Source organism: Eschrichtius robustus, chromosome 19 (assembly GCF_028021215.1).
Source record: "Eschrichtius robustus isolate mEscRob2 chromosome 19, mEscRob2.pri, whole genome shotgun sequence".
Taxonomy (NCBI): Eukaryota; Metazoa; Chordata; class Mammalia; order Artiodactyla; family Eschrichtiidae; genus Eschrichtius; species Eschrichtius robustus.
Window position 1 is genome coordinate 62,487,183 of NC_090842.1, and position 11,112 is coordinate 62,498,294.

Here is an 11,112-nt window from a genome sequence, read left to right on the forward strand (position 1 = left end):
TTTGCAATAGCGTGGAGTCGGCCCTGCCTAGAAAAACGCTCAAGTGCTAATGGGAGAAGTAGTTCTCGTCCTGCTCCCTTGCCCAGGTAAACCAGTTCCTAGGAGCTCACGGTCATCCGGATGCATGATCTGGAAGTTCTTGACCGAGGTTCTAGTGACGCGACCATGAAAATTGAGCACGTAGGCGCCGCTCTCGTCGCTCCACGATGGGGCTTTATTTTGCAGCAGGACCAGCCCCTGGCTGGCCCCCCGTTGGAGGCGACTCAGTAGCGACTCCTGTTCCTAGAGGGTAAAGTAGGGGACGTGGTTAACCAACTACCAACCAGCTTTTTTTCTCCAGACGCAGAATTTTGAGTCCCTAGGCTCTCCTTCCTGAGAAACATAAGTCTGACAAACTCCTCCCGGCTTCATATATGACCTTATGCAATCCATCGGCTCCCTCTCCCCTTAGGACCTATGGCCGGTCCCCCAGCCCTTCCTCCCCATTGACCCAGAGACACTCAACCTTGGCGGACTCACATTTTGTGGCTGGACACTGATTCTCTGGTTCTGGGCGTCGATTCCCGGAATGATCACAGTCATTTTCCGGGGCCCTCGGAATCCCAAGACGTTGGTCTCCTGAGGGTAGTATGCTCCATTTGGCCTGCTTCTTTCTCCCTCCCCACCGTCCTGCTCCACTCTCTCTCGTCTCCCGGACACTCACATAACACACAGCCCCCAGCTCCTCCCTGATCCGAGCAGTCTCTGGGACAAAATTCTTCCTTTCTGGATTCACCCCATTGTCGAAGATGGTGAATTTGGTGCCCAAGACATTAGATCTGCTCCAGGAGGGAAGTGGTCAGAATAAAAATAATAATTATTCCTGTTTTACGTTAACTGCTTTCCCATGTCATCTCATGAACTCTTCCGATCAATCCTCTACAAAAGACTCATGTTCTATGTTCCATGTATCCAGTCCCAGCCCCCTCTCTTTCTTTGGTGAGCCATGATTTTAGCCTCCTGCCTTGGCCCTTTAGGAACGCTCTTCCAAGACAAAAGAACTCACATATCCCAGCTCTCTTCTCCCACAGGAACTTAGGAATGCCAGCCCCGTGTCTCTCAAGAAGTCAAATGTCTTAAATGCCAGCCCCTGCTCCAAAGCCTTCAGTTCTATTCCCAACCACCCCGGGGTTGCAACTTGAAGAACTACAAAACCCATCAGTCCCCAAGAGAAAAAGTTCTAGGGCAGGTGGAACTTGTACTCTACAGCCCGCTGGGAAATGTAGTTCAATTGTCCCCTCCCCCCCCCCCGCAACCCCTGGCCCTCTGCCACCTGTTTTATCACACACATCAGGACTCTGCCCACCTGACTTTGCCCACAAAATTGTCCCCATCCCGAGATAGGTCTGTGGGGTCCAGGGAGACGAGGTAATTAGAGGTTTTGCTCCTTTTTCTCTTGCGCCCAGCCAGAAGGAAGTACTGTGGATGTGAGAAACAGCCCATTAGAATCGATTTCTGGTATTTGGCTAGGGCGAGGGGTCCAAAGCAAGGAAACACCATGTCCCCAAGACAGAAGAAAGGGTAATGGAGCAATAAGCGTCCCAAGGCTTGCTGGGAGATGCGGTTCTCACTGAAGGAAGTCATCAGCTGGGTCCTGAATGGGGAGCTTCATTTCACATCTTAGTATCTCCCCCTTATTCCTTCGGCCATTGGGTGCAGGGTTGGGGCTGAGCCCAGGCAGGGGCCAGCCTGACTGGCAGGCAGGGCCTGGCTTTGGAGAATAGGGAAGAGCCTCACTTGGAACATCGCAGCAGGACTTCAGTACGTGTTTCATCTGGGAAAAACCAGGTCTGGCACTGAGTAGGGGAAAAGCCTCTTTCTGGGAGAGAATGAGTAATTGAGGAGAAGCGGCCACACTTGAGAGAGGAATGGCCAGACTGAGAGGGGAGTCGCTTGGCTATGGGTGGAAAATCCACGAAGGAAGGGGCTTGGCTCCTGAGAGGCGAGGCCTGTCCCAGGATTGGGTGGGGCCTGATAACACAGAAGCCTCATTGAGGGGCCAGACTTGGATCGACAAAGATGGGGCCACTACCTCACGAGGGTCTGTAAGGGGTGGGGCTTGGGACCTCCCAACAGGGCGTGGCCTAGCTTTGAGAAAGGCGGGCCCAACTCGAGAGTGGACAGGGCTATATTATGGGATGGGGAGGGCCTATCGGGCTCTGAGAGGAAAGAAGCCTAGTGCTGTGAAGGGCAGGACTTGGCGCTGGAGCTGACTATTCCTAGTTCAATGACGAGCAAGGCCTGGATTCGCCTAAGTCTTGACCTCGCTCAGAAAGGGGCGGGACTTGCCCTTGGGAGGTGGGACTTGCTTCCGAGGCTGCCAGACCGCACCTTTCGGCCGTCGGCCGCCTCCAGGTAGAGATAGTAGAAAGGGAACATGCCCTTGTCTACCCCGCGCTTGTCGCGGCTGATGCGACACTGCACCGTGAGACCGCGCAGCGCTGGCCGCAGCACATACGCTTCCATGTCCTCGCCCAGCCGAGGGCCTGGGGCGCAGGGAGGCGAGCGGAGCGAGCTCCCCACATCGCTGTTGCCCGCGCCGCCCGCGCCTTCCGGGGCCTCGGACACCTCCTCGTCGGCCGCCCTTGGGGAGTTCCTCACTGTAGACTCCAACTCCTCTTTCTTCTCTTCCAGCTCTTCGCCCTAGCCCACGCGCCAAGTTCAAGTTGAGGGACAGCCGAGACCCGCCCTCCCCCCGCCTTGCCAACTAGCGATTGGCCACCCCAGCTCAGGGTTACGCCCTCTCTCGACCCAGTTTTCTATTGGTCAAGCATCTCAGCCACCTGCTGATTGGCCAGTACGTTCAAGGGGCCCACCCCGCCAAGCCCTCTTCATGTGTTGATTGGCCATCACCATTAGCCTCCCTCTGCAGCCACACCCATTCCACCTACCGATTGGAGAATCCCTTTGAAAGCACTGCCCATTCCTCTAATACCAATGTTCATTGGGTCTAGATAACATATAGTACCGCCCAGATCTACTCAACTGAAACTATCTCACTTTCATCAGTAGGGAAGTGAGTGTCATTTGCCCCTTTCTCACCCTCTCCAAAGCTCGCTGCCTTTCGAGGGGCTGGCTTTTAATGTATATGCTCACATCAATTCAAATCCTCTAGATTGACTCAATAAATGGTGCACCCATAGAGCCTCTGCTAGCACAAACATAACAGGTTCCACTCACCAGTAAAAAGGGCCCTTGACTGGGCTGCAGAATTTTAGAGTCCCGTCCCCCCTAGAGTCCGAAACTCGCCCTCCTCCTCCTATATCCTTATTGCCTGTGCCACCTCCCACCTTGTTGGAGGCCAAGTCTCCATGGCCCCCGACAACATCCATTCCAGGGTTTGGTCTCGGAGTGGGCACCTCGTATTCTTCTCCAACATCCTGGGATTCGCTCTCGTCCTCAGCACTGCCCCCTAAGGGGTGGAAGAAGCCCGAAGAAGACTGAGCTCAGGACACCTGGGTCCCAGGAGCTCGGGACAAGGTCATCAGTGCTAGCTGGAAAAGGCCAGAACTCTTGGGTTTCTGACCCCTACTTATTTCTCATCAACCTCACTTGCCAGGTCCTCCTCCTCCCCCATGTGCACAGGGGTCTATACAAGCTGAGAAGTCTCTGACTGCTCTGGATCTAAGGACAGGGAGGGGTTAGAGTCCTCTCTTTCCCTTGTCCCAGAGAGAGCATCCGGGAGACTGGGGAACTAAAATGGGAGGAGGGAGCGGAGTTTGGGGTGATAACCCAGAGTCCTGTTATTGAAATCGTTGGTCATGTCGTGAGAATAAAAGGAAATGTCACCACAATAGAATATTAAGAAATAAAACGGGGGCTTCCCTGGTGGCGCAGTGGTTGAGAGTCTGCCTGCTAATGCAGGGGACACGGGTTCGAGCCCTGGTCTGGGAAGATCCCACATGCCGCGGAGCAACTGGGCCCCGTGAGCCGCAATTACTGAGCCTGCGCGTCTGGAGCCTGTGCTCCGCAACAGGAGAGGCCGCGATAGTGAGAGGCCCGCGCAACGCGATGAAGAGTGGTCCCCGCTTGCCACAACTAGAGAAAGCCCTCGCACAGAAACGAAGACCCAACACAGCAATCAATCAATCAATCAATCAATCAATAAGAATGCGAATTTCTAAAATAAAAAAAAAAAAAGAAATAAAACTACTTCAACATAATAAAGGCCATATATGACAAACCCACAACAAACATCATTCTCAACGGTGAAAAACTGAAAGCATTTCCTCTAAGATCAGGAACGAGACAAGGATGTCCACTCTCACCACTATTATTCAACATAGTTCGGGAAGTCCTAGCCACGGCATTCAGAGAAGAAAAAGAAATAAAAGGAATACAAATTGGAAAAGAAGAAGTAAAACTGTCACTGTTTGCAGATGACATGATACTATACATAGAGAATCCTAAAACTGCCACCAGAAAACTGCTAGAGCTAATGAATGAATATGGTAAAGTTGCAGGATACAAAGTTAATGCACAGAAATCTCTTGCATTCCTATTCACTAATGATGAAAAATCTCAAAGAGAAATTATGGAAACACTCCCATTTACCATTGCAACAAAAAGAATAAAATACCTAGGAATAAACCTACCTAGGGAGACAAAAGACCTGTATGCAGAAAACTATAAGACACTGATGAAAGAAATTAAAGATGATACCAACAGATGGAGAGATATACCATGTTCTTGGATTGGAAGAATCAACATTGTGAAAATGACTATACTACCCAGAGTAATCTATAGATTCAATGCAATCCCTATCAAATTACCAATGGCATTTTTTATGGAGCTAGAACAAATCATCTTGAAATTTGTATGGAGACACAAAAGACCCCGAATAGCCAAAGCAGTCTTGAGGGAAAAAAACGGAGCTGAAGGAATCAGACTCCCTGACTTCAGACTATACTACAAAGCTACAGTAATCAAGACAATATGGTACTGGCACAAAAACAGAAACATAGATCAATGGAACAAGATAGAAAGCCCAGAGATAAACCCATGCACCTATGGGCAACCAATCTATGACAAAGGAGTCAAAGATACACAATGGAGAAAAGACAGTCTCTTCAATAAGTGGTGCTGGGAAAACTGGACAGCTACATGTAAAAGAATGAAATTAGAATACTCCCTAACGCCATACACAAAAATAAACTCAAAATGGATTAGAGACCTAAATGTAAGACTGGACACTATAAAACTCTTGGAGGAAAACATAGGAAGAACACTCTTTGACATAAATCACAGCAAGATCTTTTTTGATCCACCTCCTAGAGTAATGGAAGTAAAAACAAAAATAAACAAATGGGGCCTAATGAAACTTCAAAGCTTTTGCACAGCAAAGGAAACCATAAACAAGACGAAAAGACAACCCTCAGAATGGGAGAAAATATTTGCAAACGAATCAACGGACAAAGGATTAATCTCCAAAATATATAAACAGCTCATGCAGCTCAATATTAAAGAAACAAACACCCCAATCCAAAAATGGGCAGAAGACCTGAATAGACATTTCTCCAAAGAAGACATACAGACGGCCACGAAGCACATGGAAAGATGCTCAACATCACTAATTATTAGAGAAATGCAAATCAAAACCACAATGAGGTGTCACCTCACACCAGTTAGAATGGGCATCATCAGAAAATCTACAAACAACAAATGCTGGAGAGGGTGTGGAGAAAAGGGAACCCTCTTGCACTGTTGGTGGGAATGTAAATTGATACAGCCACTATGGAGAACAATATGGAGGTTCCTTAAAAAACTAAAAATAGAATTACCATATGACCCAGCAATCCCACTACTGGGCATATACCCAGAGAAAACCGTAATTCAAAAAGACACATGCACCCGAATGTTCATTGCAGCACTATTTACAATAGCCAGGTCATGGAAGCAACCTAAATGCCCATCAACAGACGAATGGATAAAGAAGTTGTGGTACATATATACAATGGATTATTACTCAGCCATAAAAAGGAACGAAATTGAGTCATTTGTTGAGACGTGGATGGATCTAGAGACTGTCATACAGAGTGAAGTAAGTCAGAAAGAGAAAAACAAATATCGTATATTAACGCATGTATGTGGAACCTAGAAAAATGGTACAGATGAGCCGGTTTGCAGGGCAGAAGTTGAGACACAGATATAGAGAACAGACACATGGACACCAAGGGGGGAAAACTGTGGTGGGTTGGGGATGGTGGTGTACTGAATTGGGCGATTGGGATTGACATGTATACACTGATGTGTGTAAAATTGATGACTAATAAGAACCTGCAGTATAAAAAAACAAACAAACAAAACAACTTATACTAAACTTTCATTGGGTTATTTGTATGGAAATATGTTAATATAAATGTTTCAGACATTACATGAAATTTCTAAAAATCTTATATGTTCTGGTATAATGTTATAAGTCATAATCCTAGTTATTACTTTAAAATGTATATCTCAGAAGTAACTAATTTTCTTTTCAACTGCATTATTATGAACTTTCATCAAATCTTTAACCGTGGTCATTTTTAAGTCTTTTGTCATTTACAGACAGTTCTGGGTGTACTCTGATGCTTTTGCAAATATGTTCCTATAAAAGGGTTTCATCTTCAAGAAATTCATGGAAAAGATTCTGACAAGTACAGGTTTCTGGTAACTGACTGTACTGCTGAACTGAATGAATAAGCATTTTCAGAACTCTGATGAAAAACTGATGAACTCATAAAAGTGCTAACAAAAGATCAAGATGAAAAAAAAATTAATTACATGGGACTGAGTGAACTGATGAGGATGAGTATAATTTTTGTGACTTTCTGTTTGAATTTAAAAAAAAAATCCCACAAGGACTCAGAGGCAAAGAATATACAAATCAATTTTCACTGCAAATTAAAGGAGCTGTTACAGTGGAGGATTACTGGACTGAATGTCAATATTATGACATAGTATGAGTGTGTTTCATGTTTGGTAATTGCAATCATTGTTGCTTTTGTTGTGGTCATCCATGTACAATGCTTGGTGTCAGTCTATTTATCTCTTGTAAAAATAAAATACAGTGTGTGTGTGTGTGTGTGTGTGTGAAGAAAAAAAAAAGTATGGGGAAGGGAGGGATGAGTAGGCAAACCACAAAGGATTTTTAAGGCACTGAAAATACTCTGGATGATAGTATAATGGTTACTATACTAGACTTTCATTCAAACCCACAGAATGTACAGCACCAAGAATGAACCCTCATGTAAACTACAGACTTTGATAAGGGTGTGTGACTGTAGGTTCATCAACTGTAACAAAAATACCATTCTGGAGTGGGATGTTGGTAATAAAGGAGGCTATGCCTGTGTGAAGGCAGGGGGTATATGGAAAAAAAAAAAGATTATATTATTATAGTGTAAAATTGTCTTGAGGCAAATTGAAACAAAAAAACCCCAAAACAAACTAGAAATATTATCACAAATGACATATTTAAAAAAAAAAAAAAGGAATGAAATACTGATAATGCTACAACATAGATGAACACTGAAAGCATGCTAAGCAAAAGAAGCCAATCACAAACGATTATATACTGTATTATTCTATATATGAATATAGAAATATCCAAAATAGGCAAATCTAAAGATACAGAAATTAGATTAGTGGTTACTTAGGTCTGGGAGAAACTGCGGGGGTGGGGGGGAGTTGACTGATAAAAGGTATAGGGCTTTCTTTTGTGGGTGATGATAATGTTCTAGAATTCACTGTGGTGATTGTTGCACATCTTGGTAAATATACTGAAAACCATGGAATTGTAAACTTTAAATGAGTGAACTGTATAGTATGTGAAATATATCTCAACAAAGCTGTTACCAAAAAGGGGGAGGATTTGCCACACAGACCAGGGGGCCAGATTTCACCCAATGTCCCAGAAATTACCAGGTCCTTGGCGGGCTGGCCAACCCCTGCGCCGAGTCCCCGGAGGCTCTTCATAAGGAGGTGGTGAGGAAGGAACGTACTCCACGGAGACTTCCTCCAACTCGAGATCGGAACTGTCTGGTAATCAGGATAGGGAGGGGGTCTGGAGACTGGGATTTCTGAATACTGGGGGAGGAGAGGGCTGGAGATACAGATTCTTGCGTGTTGGAGAAGGAGAAGGTTCGGGACCTGGACTCCTTGGTGTGAAGGATAACGGGGCCCCTGGGGGTCCTTTGGAGAGCAAGGACTGAGGTTCCAGACTCCTGGGCTCTAGTGGGAGTGGAGTTCTAGTGTATAGGCGGCCCAAGGATTTGAGATTACCTGCTTCTGTCGGCGATACCAGGGGTCCACGCTCGCCACTGCCATCTCCACCGCAGCTCACGGTGCTCAGGACACTGCGGGCACCAGGGTGCAGATGTGCCTCTGGCACGTTCTCCTGAAGGAAAGGGTTCCCGGGGCCTGGGAGAAGGTGCGGCGAGGCCCATTAACACGATGTACAAATTCCGGTCATCTGAGAAGATCCGCCTCCTCACTGGTCTCCGAGACATCGTCCCTGATTGACTGACCACCCAAACCCCCGAGACCCACTCAGAACCCTAACTCCATCCCAAGACTCAAACAAGCACAGCCCTACCGCTAAATTGTCTCGATTCCGCGAGTAAACAATCCCACGCGGGCTCTCCAGTACCTCGGCTCTAAATAACCCAGTCCCGGCCCTCGGGCTTTGCCTACTTCAGCAGTGAGGTTTCTGCCTAACTGCAACCCGGAGCTTTTCCAGGCCCCGGCCTAGCACTCTCTGGGCGGTCCCCGGCTCCCCCAGGCTCCGCCCCGGAGCTCTAACAAGCCCAATCACAGGACTCTTTCGGGCCCCACCTCTAGTTGCACCCCACCCCGCCCCCGCGCTCTCCCTGACCCCGCCCCCGAACTCTCACAGGGTCTGCCCCTGGGCCCTCCCAGGCCTTGCACTCAGGCTCTCCTGGGCTCCACCCAAGGGTTCTGTCAGGCCCCGCTCCCGTGCTCTACAAGTCCCCGCCCCAGGGCTCCGGCAGGCCCTTCCCCTCTAAGCCCTTTAGGCCCCGCACTCCCACAGACCCCTCCCTCCAGGGCTGTGCTCCTGCCCGACCCTGGGAACCTTTCCTCACCGCTGTCACCCGAGAAGCGCTCCTCCCGCTGCCGCGGTCGCCGGGGCCGCAGGGAAGCGTCAGGATTGGCCTGAACCATGAGGGGCTCTTGGCGCTTCCGTCGCTGCTTCATCTCAAACAGCCGCCGCTGCGGGAGCGGGAAAAGGGTGTATGGGCGGGAATGGGAGGGTTGGAACCGGACCAGAAGACATGGGTGAAAGGGGGCCTGGGGCAAGGGGCGTCCTGCATCGGTGGGAGAGTTCCAGGCCTTCAGTCCCTCAGCAATTCCTTCCTTAGATCCAGGAGTCCTGGCTCCCAGGCCCCTCCTCCCCCAGGACCTAGGAGTCCTGCTCTCCAGAACCCTTGCTCCTCCCCCAGGACCTAGGAGTCCTGCTCTCCAGAACCCTTGTTCCTTAGAAACTTTGGAGTCTCATCACCAAGGTTTGCTTCTTGAGGATCCCAAATTCCTATTTTCTCATTTCCCAATTGCAAAACTTGAGGCTCCGAGAGAGCCAACGAGGACCAGGAGTCCCAGAGCAAGTCCTGGGGGTGGGGCTTCTGGGGAGGTATGGAAGATGGAAGAGTCGGGGGTGGCAGGATTCCTGGGCACAGTACCTGCTGTTCCAGCTTCTGCAGCCTCATGGCGGCAAGCACATCCCCCAGGGCCCTGAGAGAGGTGCAGGTTCATAGTGACAGCAAGCAGGGCACCCTGGTTGCCCAAGAGCCCCTCCCCTTCTTCCCCCTGCCCACCTTAGGGTTCTGAACATTTGTGAGGACACAGAAGAGGCAGAACCCGAGCCTGCTCCGCCAGTTCTGAAGCTCTTTCTCACAGCACTGGCCTGTCTAGAATCCAGGAGTCAGAGATCCCAGGCCCCTCCTGTCCCAGGACTCAAACCCCCCATCCCTTCCTCTTTCAGACCCAGGAGTCCTCATTTGTAGCTCCCTCCCTTTAGGTAGGACCCAGAAATCCAAGCCCCCAGGCCCTTCCTGCAAGGCCAATGGTGCTGAACCTGCAGACATCATTATGAGACCAGAGCTGAGTAGGTGTGGGCATAATCAAACTTTGAGTTCCCCCTTGCACCTCCATCTCCACCCCTGCCCATCTCATTTCCCCCACTCACTCTTTCTTCCATGTGTCATTCTCCTGAGACATCCTGGAGAAGCAAAATGAGGAGTCAGGACCCAGAACCCAGACCCAACGTCCCAATGGACTCTTCCCTTCAACACCTGATCTTAAGCTTTAAATTTTCCCCTGACCCAGGCAGCCCGAATTCCAGCACCAACACTTGCTAGGGATCCAGCAGCCTGTTTCCAGCTTTCATCACTATCAGGAGCCCAGGAGTCCAGCTCTCTCTTCCCCAAATACCTAACTCTCTCCTTCGCCCAGGCATGAGAACTCAGGACTCTGGACCCCAAACACCCCATCCCCAGTGATCCTAGACCCCCAGCGCCCACCTACCTAGGATCCTGGAGACTCCCTCTCCTCCTCTCGTGCCTGGAGCGGCTTTTCACATTCACACCTCAGTTCCTTGCCTCTCTGGCCAATTTCTCAACATACCTGACCCTATCTTTGGGAACCAGTGACGTAATCTCTGGGTCTCTGGGAAGTAAGCAGGGGGGGAAAAGAGGACTTAGAGGGAGGGGGGATTCCCACTGGGACCTGCCCTAAGCCCCTCCCTCCTGGCTCCCCACGTTCCACTTCCAACAAAGCAATGACCCCTGGCCTCTGCTGCAGCCAGGCAACCCTGCTCCAGGGGTTCCTTAAAGGGACCTGACAGAGGCCGCATCGCAGGCTCGCTCTACACCTCTCTCTGATATAAGACACTTATAACGTGACCTGTGCCAACTGCTACCGATCTGTAATTTACAGCCACTTCTAGGAGAGAAAATAAACGGGAAAACTACAACTCCCATGAGACGAAGAGGCCAAGATGCCCGCGGAAGTTGACTAATTTTCCCCCGGCCCGACAGGGAGTTGTAGTTCTCTTTGAAAGTCTCCGTTCTTTCGCCT

The 11,112-nt window shown here is 49.2% G+C and overlaps 1 protein-coding gene across 3 annotated transcripts; it reads right to left on the minus strand.

Moving 5' to 3' along the window:
• Nucleotides 1-37: 37 nt before the first annotated feature.
• On the minus strand, nucleotides 38-10,608 carry TULP2 (TUB like protein 2). 3 transcript variants are annotated; one of them, XM_068529432.1, is made up of 12 exons: nucleotides 10,561-10,608; nucleotides 10,223-10,255; nucleotides 9,717-9,768; nucleotides 9,123-9,249; nucleotides 8,302-8,439; nucleotides 7,942-8,058; nucleotides 3,366-3,451; nucleotides 2,371-2,682; nucleotides 1,346-1,458; nucleotides 704-818; nucleotides 520-618; nucleotides 38-282 (listed from the first exon to the last, which is right to left on the minus strand). In XM_068529432.1, the coding sequence occupies exons 2-12, from the start codon at nucleotides 10,252-10,254 to the stop codon at nucleotides 40-42; spliced, it is 1,434 nt and encodes a 477-aa protein (XP_068385533.1). In that variant the 5' UTR covers nucleotide 10,255; nucleotides 10,561-10,608; the 3' UTR covers nucleotides 38-39. The 3 variants fall into 3 exon arrangements, with proteins under 3 accessions (XP_068385533.1, XP_068385532.1, XP_068385531.1); XM_068529431.1 differs by lacking the exon at nucleotides 2,371-2,682 and having other exon boundaries at nucleotides 3,399-3,451; XM_068529430.1 differs by lacking the exon at nucleotides 2,371-2,682 and having other exon boundaries at nucleotides 3,330-3,451.
• Nucleotides 10,609-11,112: the final 504 nt, after the last annotated feature.

Excerpts from the sequence above, each read along its gene's own strand:
- TULP2 (XM_068529432.1), bottom strand. The coding sequence starts at position 10,254 with ATGTCTCAGGAGAATGACACATGGAAGAAAGA. Across the intron at positions 9,250-9,716 it reads TGCAGAAGCTGGAACAGCAG|CGGCGGCTGTTTGAGATGAA; the intron begins GTACTGTGCCCA and ends CCGCTCCCGCAG. Across the intron at positions 819-1,345 it reads AATTTTGTGGGCAAAGTCAG|ATCTAATGTCTTGGGCACCA; the intron begins GTGGGCAGAGTC and ends CTCCTGGAGCAG.